We start from the raw sequence: 19,366 nt of genomic DNA on the forward strand, positions 1-19,366 counted from the left end.
AACCCTGTGAAGAGAGATGAGACGGATGAAGCTGGTTGTGTTTTAGACTCTCTCATCCCTCCAGGGTCCTAGATCATGGAACAAAGTCCATGTCAGTAGACCCCAGGGAGATGGGACATGGCCCAGGCGCCTGCCCAGACACACAGGCCTCTGATTGGAAGGAGGGGAAGGGTGTATCTGCTTCCCGTAACACAGTGTCTTGTTGCTGCCTCAGGGTGGCTGATGTTTGACAGATAAACTTAGACATGCCCAGAGGGCGTGTGTGAGTAGTTATTAATGTTGGTTAAATTGGCCTCCATTATATTTGGCAAAGGTATATCTAAGCTCAAATATTTGTCAAGAAGAGTAACAGCCTTTGCTTGTCAGATAAGATTAATTGAAAAGGGACATACATTTCAGTAATAATTCCTTTTACTTGTAGTCTATAATGTAAGTTTTTACTGGAATATTCATTTATATCTTTTGACAAAAGGCCACAAGACAACGGTGACATTATATGACTGATAATCTCTGGGACCATTGATTAACCATATTATGTCAGCGATTTGAATGCATAATTGTATACCTAAGACAGTTCCAAAAATCAATCCAGCTTAATCAGGTAATAGTTAATTGAAATGTATGTATATAGGCTAGGCGACATAATGAGATATAGTGTGTTTTATCAGGTTTTATGTTTTATAAGTTTAAACATCAGTTTTTCTGCTCTGGTTAATGCAAGCTGTGTTTATCACTCAAGATGGTGCAGTTTGCTAGCGTTAACACCAGTTATGTGGAGCACCAGTCTGAATGATTACAGCGAGCAAAACCTGTTTCAATGTTCATATGGGCACCTGACTGTTGTTTTAGGACAGACAAATTGTGAACCTGTCCTTTCATGACTTAATGTGTGTCACTCTTCTTGAAACATTGTATCAATTCAACTGCAATTCAGTTGCTGTTTCTATTGCATTGTAACCTTATTGCAAGCTGCTTTGGACAAAGCATGCATGTAATGTTACTAGCATAACATGTGAAAGTAACCAAAATTGTGATTCACCTCCTCCCCCAGGTGGTTTTGCGAAGGCCGTGAGCTGCTCAGCTCTCCTGACATACAGATCAGTAGGGATGGTGATCTGCACACACTGGTGATTGCAGAAGCCTTTGAGGACGACACAGGACGCTATACCTGCGTGGCCTCCAACAGTCTCGGAGCAGACAATACCTCTGCTGAGGTTTACATTGAAGGTCAGCAATGAAATTGACAATTTTCACATTATGTGGGCTTCCATGGTTGCTAATCTGCTGCAATGCTTTACAGGACAAAGTGAATATTGCTTTGTGGCACAAAATCTGTTCTTCCAGCACAACAGAGATTTCATCATTAGTGGATAAGAGTGGATATGCTACAAGGACAAGCAGCAACATGATTTGTATACAGGGTTTATGAGAAATACAGTCACAGCTTTGACATACAAATAACACATATAAAAACAGCAGCGCAATTTCCCAGGAATCTGTTGATCTGTCTTATTTTTTATATTTGTGTTTTTTACTATTGAAGAGGTGGCCTGTATCATACAGGAATTCTTTTTGTCCCATTGCAGGAGCTTCATCATCAGACTCAGAAGGAGAAGGAGCATCAAAGTCCAGATCAGGAACCATGCCTCAGTAAGTGTGTTTCTGCATGACCGCTTGTGACCCCATGACCCAATGAACCTTGAACCCCTGAACAGGTTAACTGAGTCCTTCAGCTGCTAATCAGGTCTGCTGCCTACTGCTATTTAACTAGACCCTTAAAAGGCACTTAAAGAGCCATAACTTTGACCCAGTGCATAGGCCACCATCTAAATAATGGGGTGTAGAGGGTTAATATGGTAAAAAAAAAAAAAAAAAAACTGTCAGGGTTGTCCCTTGTACTTATGTCAAATGTTAAACTTTTAACCCCCTGTCCACTTTCACTCTCTTCTTTTACTTTTCTGTCTTCCCTCACAAATCTTTCTTCTACTGCACTGAAAATATTTGCTAATCCTGGTCTTTATACATCTAACTGTCTTGAGTCCAATAGATATTTGATTGTGTTGTATTTCTTTGCCTCTCTCTTGTTTGTTCACAAACTCCAACTCTAGGTAGTCTCTGTCAAGGAGATTTTGTTTTCTGTCCCATTTGTTTATCTGTTATTTAGCAATCTCAAAAACTTTTTTACTTGTTCATTTGGTGTGAAGTTAGGCCATGTGTGAAAGAGCAGATGTGGATGTGGGTGCATGCATTCTTAAAAGCCTACAACATTGCAAAATAGGACATCTTTGAACTTCTTAAATTTTTAGTCATGCTAGCACCATGGTTAAAAACATTTGTGGTATCCAGAGGATGACACCCTGACTTTTCCTCTATGAGGAAACCATATATAAGGTTGAAATTTATGGTTTTGAGTGAAATGTCTCGACAACTATTGGATTGATTGCCATGAAATTTAGTTTAGTAGTAGTTCTAATTCACTTGCATTTGAGGATTTAAAAGTGCCCTCTCCGAGTGATGTCTAGTTCTCTAAATATTTTTGATTATTATCTCTATGTATAAATTTGCCTCCATTTGGACCACTTCCTGATTCCCTTTCTGTTTATACATTGAGGCCAAGAACACTGATATCATCTTAATTGCTGTGGAGCCAATTTTCTTTGATTCAAGTATCATATTTTAACTAAAAGCATATAGAGTAGTGAAATTCCTCCTTTTTTCTTGGCAAAGTGTTTTTCTTTTGTGCTGATTTATGCTTTGCTTATTTTAGAGTGCAGAAGAAGACCACTTCAATGTCCCTGACAATACGGTCATCATCACCCAAAACCCCTGAGGTCCTTCCTCATCGCTCCACGCTGGTCCAGTCCCTGTCTCAGCCCCCGCAGCGAGTAAGCCATCTGAAGCACAAAGTGAATTAGGGCCTCATAAGTTCAGACACATGGTCAAAGATCTGGAAAATTCTCTTCAGTGACACGAGCAGACCCCTTTCTGAATGAACTCCACCAGTTCAGAAAGTAAGTTTTTGTTGTCTTCTAGATGCAGAGCCCGGTGTCATCACTGTATGGTGCTGATGTGTCAGGTCCTCCTATATTCACCAAGGTAAGTCTGCATACAAATGGTCAAAAGTAAGTGGACATTCAAACATTAGCCCCATACAGTGTGTGATTGTTGAACATGTCATTCTAAAACCATGGGCACTAATACTCTTCTGAGATCTTGTAATCTGGCTGAAAGATTTGACCCCATTCAGCTACAACAACGTTAGTGAGGTCCGGTGCTGATGTTGGCTGATAGGACATAGCTTGCAGTCTGTGTTTCAATTCATTCTTAAGGTGCGGGTTTGAGGTCAGGGCTCTGTGCAGACCAGTTCTTTCACACCAGTCTTGTAAAACCATTTCTTAATAGACATTCCTGCATTCACAGAGGCATTGATATGAATCAGTAAGGAACTTCCCCAAATTGTTGCCACAAAGTTAGAAGCATACTATTGGTTAAAATATCTTGTACACTGTAGTTTTGAGATTTCCCGTAATTGGAACGGAGGGACCTTGCCCAAACCATGACAACAGCTCTAGATACACACAGTATATACACAGAACCTAAAACACATGCACTTAGACTCTTTGCCTTTCTGTAATAGCAGTGTGCAGTGCTGTGGCTTTCAGCAGTGGGGGTCAGATAAAACACAGGCTTTGATGAGAGCTCCTCTTCCAGCTCAAGAACGCCCTTTGCCAACTCAGACTCTTCAACACTCCCCCCAACAGCCCCCCGGCTCCCTCTGCCTCTGGCTGTGGGTCTTGTGATGGTGGGACTCAGACGGGCTAAGGCAGAGTTTCAAACAGCATTGCCAAACCCACAAGGGTCAGGTCTCTTTCACTCTCATCCAGCCAGTCAGACCCTAAATCATTTTCCCCTTCATTACAAAAAGACATTTGTTTTTCTTCACCCCTACCCACCTCCTTTACAAACTGCTTCAGGCTTTAATCATCTCTTTGAGAGGACGTTCGCCTGAAGTCAGCACTGTGATGTCACCCGTACCATACACACACATACACACACACACACACACACATGTACATACGCTGTCAGACTCATGATGTACAGTCCACCCTTGGTCTTCCCAAAACATACCCATACCAAAGACACACACAGTCGCACAGAGAGAGAGAAAGGCTCAGGCTCACAACACATTTATCCACACTGACACTGAGTGCCTCTTGTTGATGGATATACCCGCCAACACCACTCTGGCGCTGTTAACCAGCAGAAGTGACAACACAGCGCTGATGGTGGATTCTCCGTCAGCCCCTACACGGATGTTTTTTTAGTTCACCTACACTATGAAGTGTCATAGGATTGGTGAGACACGGGTTAAACTGCAAGTTTGTAAGGATGATGATGAGGAAGAGTCCTCTCTACACCTATAGTAATGCCATAAAGGCACCATTTTCGCATATGTTTAGATTAGTTTAATTATATGAGAATATAATATACATAAGAATCAGAAGGTTGTCTTGTAAAAATCCTGATGTTCAATGATGATAAAAAAATGTTGAAAAGATTACTTTAAGATTAAGATTGACAACCTGTAAAATAAAATGTTCACTTTCACATCATCATTTGCCAAATATTTAAATTCGCAGTGTGTAGAATTTAGTGGCATCTGGCAGAATGGACTTTTTTGATTATATGATGACCACAGCTGATGGACCTGATAGGCCCCAACAAAATGTCAGGTGCTTGGAGGAATGTGTACCAACATATTATTGTAGATGTGATGTTTTACAGAATCATATTAGCTAGAGGAAAAACAAACAAAAGTGACTCTGTGATTGATCTGAAGACAAGCCGTACTCATTAGCCTAAAAGAGGAGTGAATGGATGGTAATTGGTTTCCAAGTTCATTCTTGAGTGGACGGCACCATAAAAAAAGACCTAAAACCAGCAAACTAATGTTCTCCTGGGCGCTCATTTCCTCAAATGGTGTTGCATGACAAAGCGTCACTTTCAACCCTCTTTCTCTCTCCATCTATCTACATCTACATCTGTCTCTTCTGAAGAAGATTTATTCTTTTCATTACCGGTTTCAGTCTTTTCTCATTTCCTCGTCATTCTTCACTCACTCACTCCTTTTTCTCATTGCTTCTCTTTTACTGTTATAACTCTCCTTGTCTTATTTATCCCTCCTCTGTGCAGCTGTTGCAGGATGCCCAGGCATCCGAGGGCCAGGTGGTGGTTCTGGAGTGCAGGGTCCGTGGTAGTCCTCCTCTGCAGGTCAGATGGTACCGCCAGGGAGAGGAGATCATGGACTCCCCAGATTTCCGTATTCTCCAGAAAAGTGAGACGTTCTTCTTAGTGGTCATGAAGTTAATTGTATCTGAATAATTTTTGTGTTCTCATTTTTAGCACCAAATTAAGAATCCATATATGCTAATAATCTAAGTATTTCTGTTTTTCTTCTCTACTGGCAATCAGAGCCTCGATCTGCAGCTGAGCCAGGTACGTCACTTCAATTCCTCCCAGGTCTATCATGGTATGACTTAGTCAATTACAACATGTTCCCAACCGCAGTAAGTGGCTAAACTTAGTAATGGGTTATTAGCTATGTCTGGAATTTGACGGTCTCATTATCAGCCACAACCTTTCACTTGGTTATGACTACAGCAAATCACGAATGAATAAGTCTTTGTCTCACAGGACTCTCAATATCACATCTACCAGTCAGAGGGAGTCCCTGGTAACGTCTGAGAAACCCCACCATCCGCAAACTCAAACACATAAAACACACACACACACACACACACACAAAATCACAGATAAACAATGGCCAATACATTAATTTACGTCAGACATTTCCCACCTGTGTGACTCAGTGGTCATTTCAGGTGTTACTTACAGGTTGTGAGTCATTCAGACGTCCCTGAACATCTGTGTTCCAGCGTTTATGTGTGTGTTGGTATGTGTGTGCCTGTCTGTCTGTTATCCATGAATAGTTACGTCCATGCTTGTTTGTCTTCTCTCTGCCTGCTGCTCTCTGTGTGTCTGACTGTGTATAGTGAGTCACCAGTCTACATGACATATCCACATATCCATCACTCTACCATGCACATAAATTGTCTTCCTGTCCATCTAATGTTTCTGTCAACTCTCATTACAAACAAATCGAGTGTCAACATCCATTCCATGCCTGTGCTGATGCTGTTGTTGATCAGCTTCAAGTCTTTTAATTTTATCATGACTTACTTCAGGCTACAAATCTAATTTCTAGGATCACAAACAGTTTGATCATTAAATGCGCATTGATGGTGGTTGTTTTTTTCTTAGAGGAGATCTGCACTCTGGTCATTGCTGAGGCCTTTCCAGAGGACGGAGGTCTGTTCTGCTGCACTGCTTCCAACCCATACGGCTCCATTAACAGCACAGCCCAACTCACCGTCACTGCAGGTGGGTCCAACACAGACACAAAGAGATGGTCAGCATGTTGTCACAAGGCAGCATCTGGACACCAACAAGCAACAGGCACCATGTTGAAGCCAATGTGGGAGTGCATTAAGATGCAGTTCCTTTACTATCCTGTAAAAAACGTACACACACACAAATTCTGCCTTGATTTACATAGTCTATAGACTATTCAGAATACTTCAGGGTCTTCTTCTAGTTTGTGTCCATGTGGCAAATTTTTAAACTATTGCTCCATTTAAAGGATGTTAAAGCTTTTGGGGGGACATGTTAACCTTAACCAAAATTTAGATTTTTGAGCTTTAGTAACATATAATGATGGAAAGCATAAACCCACTCCAGGCTTCAAAATGGCCCTTAAAAAATCTATTGATGATGTCCGAGACTGCACATCATTGCTTTTCTACAATCTAAAGGCATTTAATTTCATCAATGACGAGTAACAATATTCCATACAGATGCATTTACTTTTAATTGTACTACTTTTGGTCCTTTATAATGCCCTTTATAAAAAGCATCAAATAATGAATATCAAAATTCAATCTAAACCATCTTCAAGCAAATCTGATAAGAGCAGATCTTGTTATCAAAAGGTGAATATACTGTATATATATATATATATATATATATATATATATATATATAGTTAGTTAGTTAGTTAGTTAGTTAGTTATTTAGTTAGTTAGTTAGTCAGTTATATTTATGTCCCAAACAAAAATCTCTCTAGTGAACCTCTGTTGAGGCGTGTTCACAAGTCTGTTCCACAGTCAGATCATCTCACATTTCTGACTTTTGGTGGTTTCATCCCATATCACCACTAAAACTGTTGAAAGTTTATGAGCTTCCAAAAACCCATCCAATAGCTGTGTAATGTTTGATGTTATAATTCACATGTTCATAGAAACACCAAATGACAGACGTATAATCTGAAACATGACATGCACAAGACTTATACAGTTGTGTATAAGTACAAAATCCCAGATCTTTACAGAGTTTGCCTTTGATCAGCATTGATCCCAGTTCCCTACCTGTTGAATTCACTAAAACACTACTACCCTAATTATAAGTGAGATGCTCATCCAAAATAAAACCTAAATATTTATACTGGTCACCATATGACAGCACTGTTGAGCCAAGTTTAAAAATAACTGCACTTCTTGCAACTGATTGCTGCCTGAAATGTGCTATTTTTGTTTTATCTTGGTTTACCATAAGTCTCCATTTCCAGCACCATTCAGCATGAACATTTCCTGTAGATCTTTTTCATGTTCTGCTAGTAAAATTATATCATCAGCATAAAGTACATAAAATAAATCATCCCCCAGCTTACAAGATTTCATTTAAAAGCTAAATCATGAACATAAACAGAGAACAGTGTTGGTGACAACACGTCTCCTTGTTTAACACCAAACTGTTGGAAACCATCTTGTTTTAAACTCATTAACTTGAACACAGGCAACAGGTGCTCAATAAAGAGACTTAATGGCATTAAACAATTATCAATCAACTCCTGAAGTTAGCAAGAGAAGAGGTCTCTATTTACCCAATCAAACACCTTCTGAAAATCAATAAAACATAATAATGTAGACGTATTTTCCTCAATTCTTGTTTTGACAGCTGATGTAACAGTATATACATGTAATCAATAGCTTTTTCTGAAGCCATTTTGCTACCAGCAAACTTGTCCTACAAGTCTGTGATTAAAGAGCAATGAATACATTTACACACGGTGCTGATAAGGCTAATGCCTCTATAGCTAAGTGCTAATTTGGGATCATTTGTTGATGCTTTAGGGATAAGTTTAATGTTGATCTTATACCACTGAGAAGGAATAATGCCATCATCAAAACAAACCTGAAATAGCTAAAACAGAACTTTAAATAATTTACGAGACTTCTGCACTTCATTAGAAATGTCATCGTTACCAGTAGATTTCCTGAATTTACTCTTTTCAGTCACCTTTTATATACATATGTATGTATAGTCTGACTGAAGATTTCACCCTTTCTGTATGTCCGTGTGCATCTTCCTGAACATTGTTCTTGGAACTGTGTGTAAGTGATGAACGAGAAACCGGAGTCAAATTCCTTGTATGGGTAATCACACTTGGTGACTGGTCCCTACAGGTGAGTTGTGATATCCAGTGGTGAGGTGATGTTTATCCACATTGTGCTTGCAGTTCACACTGGATTGTGAATTTGTCGGTCAAAGTTAGTGTTCACAGGACATTGTGTTGATGGTCTGGTCAGTGAGAGGTTTGTAAATCTCACTGATGTGTTGTTGGCCAGCATTCCTGGGGGGTTGAAGAAAGAGCCGTCTTGTTGCTTGAGGATTCATACCGTCTGCATTCAAACATGAGGAGACTTTCCCTACAATATGTTACTGTCTGTTTAATCACCTGTCGCTTTTTGCTTCTCCAATATGATGAAAAACAGGAAATACTATATGTCTTTGATAATGATTTTTAATGACTTCAAATACAGGGGGAGATTTATATTTAGCAAGTAGAATTATATTGTTTACACGATATTCCTGTGTTGTTGTTGTTGTTGTTACACTGTCCGACACTTCCTGACCAGGTCATGTGACACTGGTGGAAAAGCTGTTCTGTGTGAGAATATCAGACACTATTAAGTGTTTATTCATTAATGAATTAACACAGACAATGCCATTATTGAGAGGCACTGCTCTGCTAAACTAGAATATCTCAGATTTAAGCTTAGACCTTTCTATCTGCCCAGAGACTTAACATCTACATACATCCCCACCAGATGCTAATGCTAAGCATGCAATGAAAGTATTGCATGCTGCCATTAGCAAACAACAGACTAAATACCCAGCTGATGCCAAGGTGTTCTAGTTCTTATATAGTGTCGGGGGGCATGCCAGTCCCCCCTCTACATCATGGATCCACCATTTCAGGCCTGCCCAAAAAGTTCTGAACACAAACATGATGAAAAACAGTTTAATGGTCTAACTCTACAATTCAGTACTAGATCGTTCACAGTCTTTTCACAATTATTTTCTAAAATGAATAATGCGTTTCAAAAGAAATCTCTGATTTTCCTTTACACAGACTTTAAGAAATATATTTAGAAATATGAGGAAACTTCCCTCACATTTGCACCATTTCCAATTTAACGTTTTACTCCATAATTCCAAATTCTGTCTGTATACATTAAATAGATACTTTATGCAGTGTAGCACAAACGTATTCAGTTCTCTGAAGGCTAATAAGATGACACCTACGCAGATGCGCCTGTGTGATCTTTTAATGCAGTTTTAAGTTCCAGACAATTATATTTCTGCACATGCATTTGTCTATCAGATATAGAAAGAAGAGTTTGTCCTGCTCTAGATGTTTATAAGTAAAAAGGTACTGTTGATGATGAGAAATTATATGACTGGAAAATATAAACTCCAAACTCATAATTCCAGAGTTATATCCTGACCCCAATTGTGATATATATCCAGTAATTAATTGGTTAAAGAGGATTATTTAGTAAAAAGGTCAACATTTAACTATATTTAAACTGTGAAACCAAGACAGTAGAAACAAAACAGTATAAACATCTGAAAATATAGACACAGTTTTCAAAGGTTTTTTCCAATTTTTTTAATGTCATTTTCCATACTGTGAAATTTCGAACTGTATTGAAAAAATATACAAAAAACATTTATATTTTTGATGTATTTAATGAGAGAAAAGTGCCGAATTAAATGGGTGAGAGTAATGGGTGTTTGGGTGTGTGTGTGTGTGTGTGTGTATATTTATGCGTTGGGATACACACACACACACACAAACATAATAGGAATTAGGAAATGCATAAATATATGAAATGCATGCATTTCATATATTTATGCATTTAATAAGAGGAAAAGGGTAAAGGGGAGATAAGGGGTGAGGGTTAATAGTATTGGGGAGTAGGGTTAATGGAGTAGGATTAGTGGTTGAGGTCTGGTCTTGTATCTTGCATGATGAGGTTGGGTGGTGTGGTGGTGGGAGAGATGTGCAGGATGGAGAGCTCCAGTTTATTTGAATAACTGGCGGAATCTTTTCCACAGAGATTTCTTCTTGCTTTTCTTGGGCTCTTTGGCTTCGATCTCAATCTCTTCCATCTGCCTCTCCAGATCAGCCATCCTGTCAATCAAGCCTCTGCTGGCTCCCTCCTTCTCCTCGAGGGTCTTGTTACTGAGAGACTCCAGTAGAAGGGACTTTTCCTCCTTCCACTGGCGCCTCTCGTTCTCGAGGTCCTCTTTAGCCTGCTTGAGTGCTGCCAACAAACGGGAGGTCTCATCCTGCTGTTTGGCCAGGAGATGGGACCTGTCCTCCTCCCACTGGTGTGTTTTGTGTTGCAGGTCCTTGTTTGTCTGGACCAAGGTAGCCTCCATTCTAAATGTTAACTCCATGTTTTGGGCCAAGACCATTTCCATCTCTCCCTGCTCTTTCTTCTCAGCCTCCAGAGCGTTCTCTAACTGCCTAATTTTATTAGACGCTTCACTGTTGGCCTGCCTCTCTTTGGATAGCTGAGCCTTTAGAAATCCTTGCTGGAGGTTTGCCTCTGTTGTTTGGCTCTTCAGCAATTGTTTCCATTGCACTACCTCTTTTAGCAGGACTTCTTTCTCCTTTGCCAGTTTAGAGATCTGCTCCTCCTTCTCTTCTCCGATCCTTTGAAGCTCAAGCTCAGGGATCTGGAGCAGAGCCTGGTTGGTCTGCTCACAGTAAACCTCCACACTGGTTTTCTGGACAGGACATGCAGGCTGTTGTCCTGCTGTCACAGTGAACCCTAGATCAGCGAATAATTTGGTTAATGTGGTTGGATGTGGCTCCTGAGGAGCTGCTGCAGGCTCTGGCTGTTGGAGGGCTGTGGCAGGCTCTGGCTCTTGGAGGGCAATGGCATGCTCTGGCTCCTGAGGAGCTGTTGCAGGCTCTGGCTCTTGGAGGGTTGTGGCAGGCTCTGGCTCTTGGAGGGCTGTGGCAGGCTCTGGCTCTTGGAGGGTTGTGGCAGGTTCTGGCTCTTGGAGGGCAATGGCGTGCTCTGGCTCCTGAGGAGCTGTTGCAGGCTCTGGCTCTTGGAGGGCTGTGGCAGGCTCTGGCTCTTGGAGGGCTGTGGCAGGTTCTGGCTCTTGGAGGGCTGTGGCAGGCTCTGGCTCTGGCTCTTGGAGGGCTGTGGCAGGCTCTGGCTCTGGCTCTTGGAGGGCTGTGGCAGGCTCTGGCTCCTGAGGAGCTGTTGCAGGCTCTGGCTCCTCAGGTGGTGTTGCAGGCTCTGTCTCCACAGGTGACATGGCAGGCTCTGGCTCTTGGGGAGCTGTGATAAGCTCTGGCTCTTGGGAAGCTGTGACAGGCTCTGGCCCCTGAGGAGCTGTGACAGATTCTGGCTTTCCAGGTGCTGTTGCAGGCTCTGGCTCTTGGGGAGCTGTGACAGGCTCTGGCTCTTGGGGAGCTGTGACAGATTCTGGCTCTTCAGGTGATGTTACAGACTCTGGCTCTTGGGGAGCTGTGACAGGCTCTGGCTCTTGGGGAGCTGTGACAGACTCTGCCTCCTCAGGTGATTTGGCAGGCTGTGACTCTGGAGCTGTAGTTGGTAACTCTGGCTCCTGTCTCATCTGACCCTGCCTGAAATGTCGTCTCGGCAGGGCAGGGTAATCAGCTTTGTTATGTACCTGGCAGTACACCAGGTTGCTCCCCTCTTGGAGGTTTTTCTTCCATGGGTTTACCGGTTGAGGTTTTTCTTTCTTTTCCTCCACCACCGGTTGAGGTTTCTCCCTTTCCTCTTGGTCCTTTTTGATGGCCCGGTCTTCAGTCTTGACAGACTTTTTTTCTGGGCTGAGGGGAGCACCACCCTGATTGGAGGTACGCGGGATATGTTTGATGATCCTCTTGTTCCTGCCTTTCCTGCTTTTTTTGTTTCCACTTGTCTCCATCTTGAGATCGTTTCTGGGCGCACTGGTTCACAGTAAGTGTTCACAGCAAGTGTTCACAGCAAGTGTTCACAGTGAGTGTTCACAGTGAGTGTTCACAGTAAGATGTATGTGTCTTACTTCTGGAGGTCTGAGAAGCTGAGATTCCTTTGTGACATCACCAGTTTTTATGATGCAGTAAAGGCCTCATTTGCATAGAGCATTCTAGAATCTTTTTTTTTTTTTTTTTTTTTTTTTTAAATAACTTTATCTATATATTTATTTGAAACGATTCTCGAATCTCAGCTTACATCTCAAACCTCCAGCAGTGAGACACAGAGACTTTCTGTGAACACTTACTATGAACACTTACTGTGAACACTTACTGTGAACACTTACTGTGAACACTTACTGTGAACACTTACTGTGAACCAGTGCGTCTAGAAACGATCTCAAGAGAGGCAGGCCAACAGTGAAGCTTCCAATAAAATTGGGCAGTTAGAAAACGCTCTGGAGGCTGAGAAGAAAGAGCAGGGAGAGATGGAAATGGTCTTGGCCCAGAACATGGAGTTAACATTTAGAATGGAGGCTACCTTGGTCCAGACAAACAAGGACCTGCAACACAAAACACACCAGTGGGAGGAGGACAGGCCCCGTTGTTGGCAGCACTCAAGCAGGCTAAAGAGGACCTCGAGAACGAGAGGTGCCAGTGGAAGGAGGAAAAGTCCCTTCTACTGGAGTCTCTCAGTAACAAGACCCTCGAGGAGAAGGAGGGAGCCAGCGGTGGCTTGACTGACAGGATGGCTGATCTGGAGAAGCAGATGGAAGAGATCGAGATCGAAGCCCAAGAGCCCAAGAAAAGCAAGAAGAAATCTCTGTGGAAAAGATTCCACCAGTTATTCAAATAAACTGGAGCTCTCCATCTTGCACCTTTCTCCCATCACCATACCACCACACCACCCAACCCCATCATGCACTGAAATCCTCCCCCACACAGCTCATCCAAACTATACCTACAAGACCAGACCTCAACCACTAATCCTACTTCATTAACCCTACTCCCCAAAACTATTAACCCTCACCCCTAATCTCCCCTTTACCTTCCCATTTTTCCTCTTATTAAATGCATAAATATATGAAATGCATGCATTTCATATATTTATGCATTTCCTAATTCATATTATGTCTGTATGTGTGTGTGTGTGTGTGTGTGTGTGTGTATCCCTACACATACATACACAAACACCCATTACTCTCACCCATTTAATTCTTTTCTCTCATTAAATACATCAAAAGTATAAATGTTTTTTGTATATTTTTTCATTACAGTTCGAAATTTCACAGTATGGAAAATGACATTAAAAAATTGGAAAAACACTTTTGAAAACTGTGTCTATATTTGCAGATGTTTCTATTGTTTTGTTTCTACTGTCTTGGTTTTGCAGTTTAAATACAGTTAAATGTTGATCTTTTTACTAAATAGTCCTCTTTAACCAATTAATTACCGGACATATATCACAATTGGGGTCAGGATATAACTCTGGAATTATGAGTTTGGAGTTTATATTTTCCAGTCATATAATTTCTCATCATCAACAATACCTTTTTACTTATAAACATCTAGAGCAGGACAAACTCTTCTCTCTATATCTGATAGACATACGGACATACAGAAAGGGTGAAATCTTCAGTCAGACTATACATACATATGTATATAAAAGGTGACTGAAAAGAGTAAATTCAGGAAATCTACTGGTAACGATGACATTTCTAATGAAGTGCAGAAGTCTCGTAAATTATTTAAAGTTCTGTTTTAGCTATTTCAGGTTTGTTTTGATGATGGCATTATTCCTTCTCAGTGGTATAAGATCAACATTAAACTTATCCCTAAAGCATCAACAAATGATCCCAAATTAGCACTTAGCTATAGAGGCATTAGCCTTATCAGCACTGTGTATAAATGTATTCATTGCTCTTTAATCACAGACTTGTAGGACAGGTTTGCTGGTAGCAAAATGGCTTCAGAAAAAGCTATTGATTACATGTATATACTGTTACATCAGCTGTCAAAACAAGAATTGAGGAAAATACGTCTACATTATTATGTTTTATTGATTTTCAGAAGGTGTTTGATTGGGTAAATAGAGACCTCTTCTCTTGCTAACTTCAGGAGTTGATTGATAATTGTTTAATGCCATTAAGTCTCTTTATTGAGCACCTGTTGCCTGTGTTCAAGTTAATGAGTTTAAAACAAGATGGTTTCCAACAGTTTGGTGTTAAACAAGGAGACGTGTTGTCACCAACACTGTTCTCTGTTTATGTTCATGATTTAGCTTTTAAATGAAATCTTGTAAGCTGGGGGATGATTTATTTTATTCACTTTATGCTGATGATATAATTTTACTAGCAGAACATGAAAAAGATCTACAGGAAATGTTCATGCTGAATGGTGCTGGAAATGGAGACTTATGGTAAACCAAGATAAAACAAAAATAGCACATTTCAGGCAGCAATCAGTTGCAAGAAGTGCAGTTATTTTTAAACTTGGTTCAACAGTGCTGTCATATGGTGACCAGTATAAATATTTAGGTTTTATTTTGGATGAGCATCTCACTTATAATTAGGGTAGTAGTGTTTTAGTGAATTCAGCAGGTAGGGAACTGGGATCAATGCTGATCAAAGGCAAACTCTGTAAAGATCTGGGATTTTGTACTTATACACAACTGTATAAGTCTTGTGCATGTCATGTTTCAGATTGGAGGTGGATGAAACCACCTAATGTCAGAAATGTGAGATGATCTGACTGTGGAACAGACTTGCGAATACGCCTCAACAGAGGTTCACTAGAGAGATTTTTGATTGGGACATTTTGCATGGACACCTCTGGATTAATGAGGTGAAATCCTTATTTTGTATGATTGATTCTTTTTTCCAAAACAGATTACAGCATAATATTCATGATTCCCACCGCAACTAACTCTTCCTGACGTACAAAGAAAGATGGTCTGTTGATGTTTGGTACAAACATAAATAAAGAACATGTTGTCTGATGAAAAACAACTACAGTGTGGAAGCTCATGTAAAGCAGAATTTATCCCAAAGTCAAAGATCTCTGTGTGCACAGTTGCATTCAGCTACATCACCATCAGCTGTAGGAACAGGTCAGTTTACTTCTCTACCTGAAGAGAAAAGACTTTGTTTGATAAGTGATGAAGCTGAGACTGAAGATGAAGTCCATTTTATGTTTTATTACTCATGATGATTTAAGGGCTACACTATTTATTGAAGTAAATACAGTATCATTTTAAAAATGCAACACAATTAAATGCATATTTTCCGATTGATTAAGTCTACTTACGGAAGAAAATGAATCAGTGCTTGGTCATTACACTGACCTCTGATAGTCATGCAGTTACTGGAGGTTCTGTGGTTTGATGTTGAAAACTAGTATGGTATGTCTCAACAACAAGACCATCTTTCGTCCTGTTTATTATTATGTTGTCTGTATGGGATAAAGGGTGAGAGGAGTAAGTTTATATGCAGCTCTGTGTGAGTACAGCAGGACACAAATATTTCTGCATGTATTCTGTGTATATACAGTACAGGACTCATCGCACAGTCAAAGGAAAGGCTGAATAAACAGGAATTGCATCAGCCTGACTGATTCCAGCTGCTGCTTTAGATCAGATCAGCTGTGCAGCCTTGTGTGTGTGTGTGTATAATCTTCTACTGATGGCGAGAACAAAAACTAAACATTCAAGTCCAACATTTTCCACTTTCCTATTGTTTGTTTCCCTCAGCAGCCGAGGACTCATCCAGTAATGGCATGTCTGGTGATAGCTCTGGGTTTGAGGATGCGGCAGCCTTCCCCCCTCCTCCCCCACCCACAGAGATCAGCCTCCTGGAGCTGCCACCCAAGATGCTGCCTCAGCCCAGCACTGAGGCTGTTCATGTCAAGGAGCTGGAGATCTGGCCCAGTGTCTCGGCCCTGCCTCCAGTACAGTTGGGCTCAGAGGTGGAGGACAAAGGGAAAGGGTCTGTACAGAATGGCCAACTTCCACATCCCTTGTCCCTTCCAAGCCCGCCTAAAGAGACCACACCACCACCCCAACCTGCTCCTGCACCTCTGCCCCATTCTGACCCTATGACAGATGTCCAAAGTCCAGCCCAGGTGGCACCAGACTCACCTCCAACCACAGGAAAGCTGTCTCCATCCCCTGGGAAGGACGGCCCTCCTCTGCCTACCAAGCCCAAACCAAAGCTGTGAGTACCTGTCATGTCCCCGTGCGTCTGTGCCCCGGGGGCAAGCTTGTCACTAAGGGGGGCTGGTGGGAAGCAGACAGACTGGGAGGACTGCCTGAAATCTGGTGGAAATGATAGTGCTGTGAAAGGGTTAAAGGGGGAATCCCAGGCCGTTTTAGAACAAAAGCATTCCCCTGCCTTTATGTCAGTGTCAGTGTGGCATCATGTGTGCCAGGGCGAGTCTGCCAGCTGCTGTCTATCTGTCTGTGGCTGTAAACAGATCTGTTTGGCTTTTGCTGGATGGCTCCTATTGTTTCTGTCTGACCTCGGCCTGCATGGCCAGCCCAGGAGAGAGCCATTGTGTGTTTTTTTCCTGAGCACCTTTCTGTGAGCTCTATAGGGATCAGGTAGGATGTCATTGTTGTTAGATGAGAGTTGGGCATTGAATGACTTTGTTTTCAGTGGTCCCTTTTCCTGAGATTCTACAGACTGCAGTGAACAAGCCTCTTGTGCATGGAGTTAATTGCACTTGCTGATGCATTTAGGTATTTTTGCCTTTATTAAACATCATATAGTTGAGGGCTGACAAGAAATAAATAGGGGAGTGGGGGTATGGTGATCATAAATAATCATAGACACTGATCATAAAGTGTATTCTTTCACTTCTTTGCCCTTTTTAAAAATTTTCACAGTCAACATTTTCCCTTTTCTCGCCATCTAACTTACCTGGATAGGGCAATTTTATTTTTCATATTACAGAATGACTGTCAGAGTATGTACCAACGTGCACTATGTCAACAGTTGGTAACAGTGTTGCTGTGATGTGACAGGTTGCATGTATTCGAGATTGGCTACAGTATAGTGAAGCTCTTGCCTTGCAGAGCCCAATGCCACTGCATGTGTACTGGATTTGATTCCTGCTCATGGGTGTTGTTGCATATCTGCTGACATAATTGTTATGACTTGTTAATTCTGTGCTTCCAGAGCTGGGAATTTAGAGGAGGAGGAAGAAAATTACAGGTAAATATTTGGCTGTGAGCGTGATGCTCTGGGTGTGATTTGAGTGGCGCCACATGTAGCCTTTCCTATCCAAGTTGTGGCTATAATGGTATGAAAACACAGAATCAACAGTAGAAATTATATTAAAGCACGTGTCACATCAAATTCATTACACTTTCACACACCACCAAAACAACTTTACATAATTACACTGTGGGTTGATAAATCACAAGAAGCTTGTCGATAACGGAGTGAAATCAGCAGATACAAATGACAGTTATGTATGTTTTATGTATGTTTGTTGGAGCAAATTTTGCATACCCTGGATGAATCAAAAGATCTGACCTGCTCACTGGGCTTCTCAGTAGGAACTGCCAGTCCTATAGAGAGAGATAATATATAGAGAGAATAGCCCTCAATATTTTAGGCTGCTGTTTATTTGTGTTTATTTGATGCAAAAGTCAGAATAAAAAGTTCAATATTAGATTTCAGATCTTACATATGGCAAGAGAGATGAATATACCATTAGACTTTGTCACAAAGAATAAGCACAGTCTTTGATAAATACGTTCTCCATGTGTTGTGCACACATATATTTAACTGTAGCATATATATATTTCAAACAAATATGAGATGAATCTACAGTTCAGACTTCTATGTACGACACCTCGATGAATGAGAGATGCTGGGTATCATTTCTCGCTCCAAATAGCAGAGGGACAATAAAGTTGCTTCTCTCTGAGTTTTTCCACAATAACAACATGAACACACCGCTAGAAACAATCAGCTCCCAACTGTGAAGCAATTAGAACACATAAACTGCCACTCTCCTGCCCTCTCCCCTTTAAATTCTGTAATTACACAGTAAAAACAGCAGCCCTGCCATTAACCAAAGCTCATGTTTCTGCCAAACTGCGCTGTGTTTCCTCAGGTAACGTGTAGCAACAGAGGATGACCACTCTGAAACTAAAGCCCCCAAGCTCATCATAGAGTTTATCATATCCTGTTTGTTGTGTGGCACATCCCGGGCAGACTGATGTTTCTTTGTGAGACACATGCTGCTGTGAAACATCAACAGAGCACAGCAAAGCCTGCAGCCTTTGAAAATGATCCTTGCTGGTTACTTTAAGTGCTTGTTTTCCGTTTTACAGGAGTTCTTTTTAATAAGCACAAACCTTTCTAGCAATGCATCCAATTGTTGAATTGTTGTAAATTCAATAGACAGCATGGAAACTATGACCCTAATGTCTTGTATTTTTTTTTAAAATAGGGCAATATCATGTAATAGCCTAATTGTTTCACTGCATTTACTTAAAGGCAGTGTACATCAGTATGGATGGAGTTTTATTATTTAAGTGAGCAGTTAACTTGAGGCAGAAGGGCCTAGAATTTATTATTTATTTCTCTGCACAGTTAAGTTTTTATTCCCAAGTAAATGTTACTCATATGAGGATATCCCCAAAAATCATTCTGGATTTTCACAGCACCCAGTTTTACTTATAAAGAGGCAGCTGCATCAAATAACATTACAATCCTAACACCAGTGTTTATAGCTGTTGGAGAAATGTGTTCGTGTTCACAAATCTTGAATAAATTGGTCTAAATCATAGGAATAACATACTGGAAGCCTGTTTCAGGGATGATTTTTGCTTCAAATAACACTGAGCTGATGAGATGGAGGAAGTAGCTGTGTGATTTGGCAGGCAAGAGGAACTGCAAGAGACCTGAGTTGTGAAAACAGGACCGCTGTTTTTCAGTGCCGAAGGAA

At 41.0% G+C, this 19,366-nt stretch overlaps 1 protein-coding gene across 6 annotated transcripts in view; it reads left to right on the plus strand.

Annotated features, from left to right (window-relative positions):
- The window catches only part of palld (palladin, cytoskeletal associated protein), a 62,863-nt gene that overhangs the window by 20,575 nt on the left and 22,922 nt on the right, over positions 1–19,366 (plus strand). For 4 of the 6 annotated variants that reach the window (XM_044361196.1, XM_044361199.1, XM_044361200.1 and 1 more), the window contains exons 3-11: positions 1,052–1,227; positions 1,587–1,650; positions 2,768–2,885; positions 3,034–3,096; positions 5,194–5,335; positions 5,473–5,496; positions 6,322–6,441; positions 16,158–16,620; positions 17,584–17,619. In XM_044361196.1, the coding sequence (XP_044217131.1) occupies positions 1,052–1,227; positions 1,587–1,650; positions 2,768–2,885; positions 3,034–3,096; positions 5,194–5,335; positions 5,473–5,496; positions 6,322–6,441; positions 16,158–16,620; positions 17,584–17,619 (1,206 nt within the window). The remainder of the gene's footprint in view (positions 1–1,051; positions 1,228–1,586; positions 1,651–2,767; positions 2,886–3,033; positions 3,097–5,193; positions 5,336–5,472; positions 5,497–6,321; positions 6,442–16,157; positions 16,621–17,583; positions 17,620–19,366) is intronic. The other 2 variants (XM_044361197.1, XM_044361198.1) reach the window with 2 other exon arrangements.

This window comes from Thunnus albacares, chromosome 9 (assembly GCF_914725855.1).
Source record: "Thunnus albacares chromosome 9, fThuAlb1.1, whole genome shotgun sequence".
In the NCBI taxonomy this organism is placed as follows: Eukaryota; Metazoa; Chordata; class Actinopteri; order Scombriformes; family Scombridae; genus Thunnus; species Thunnus albacares.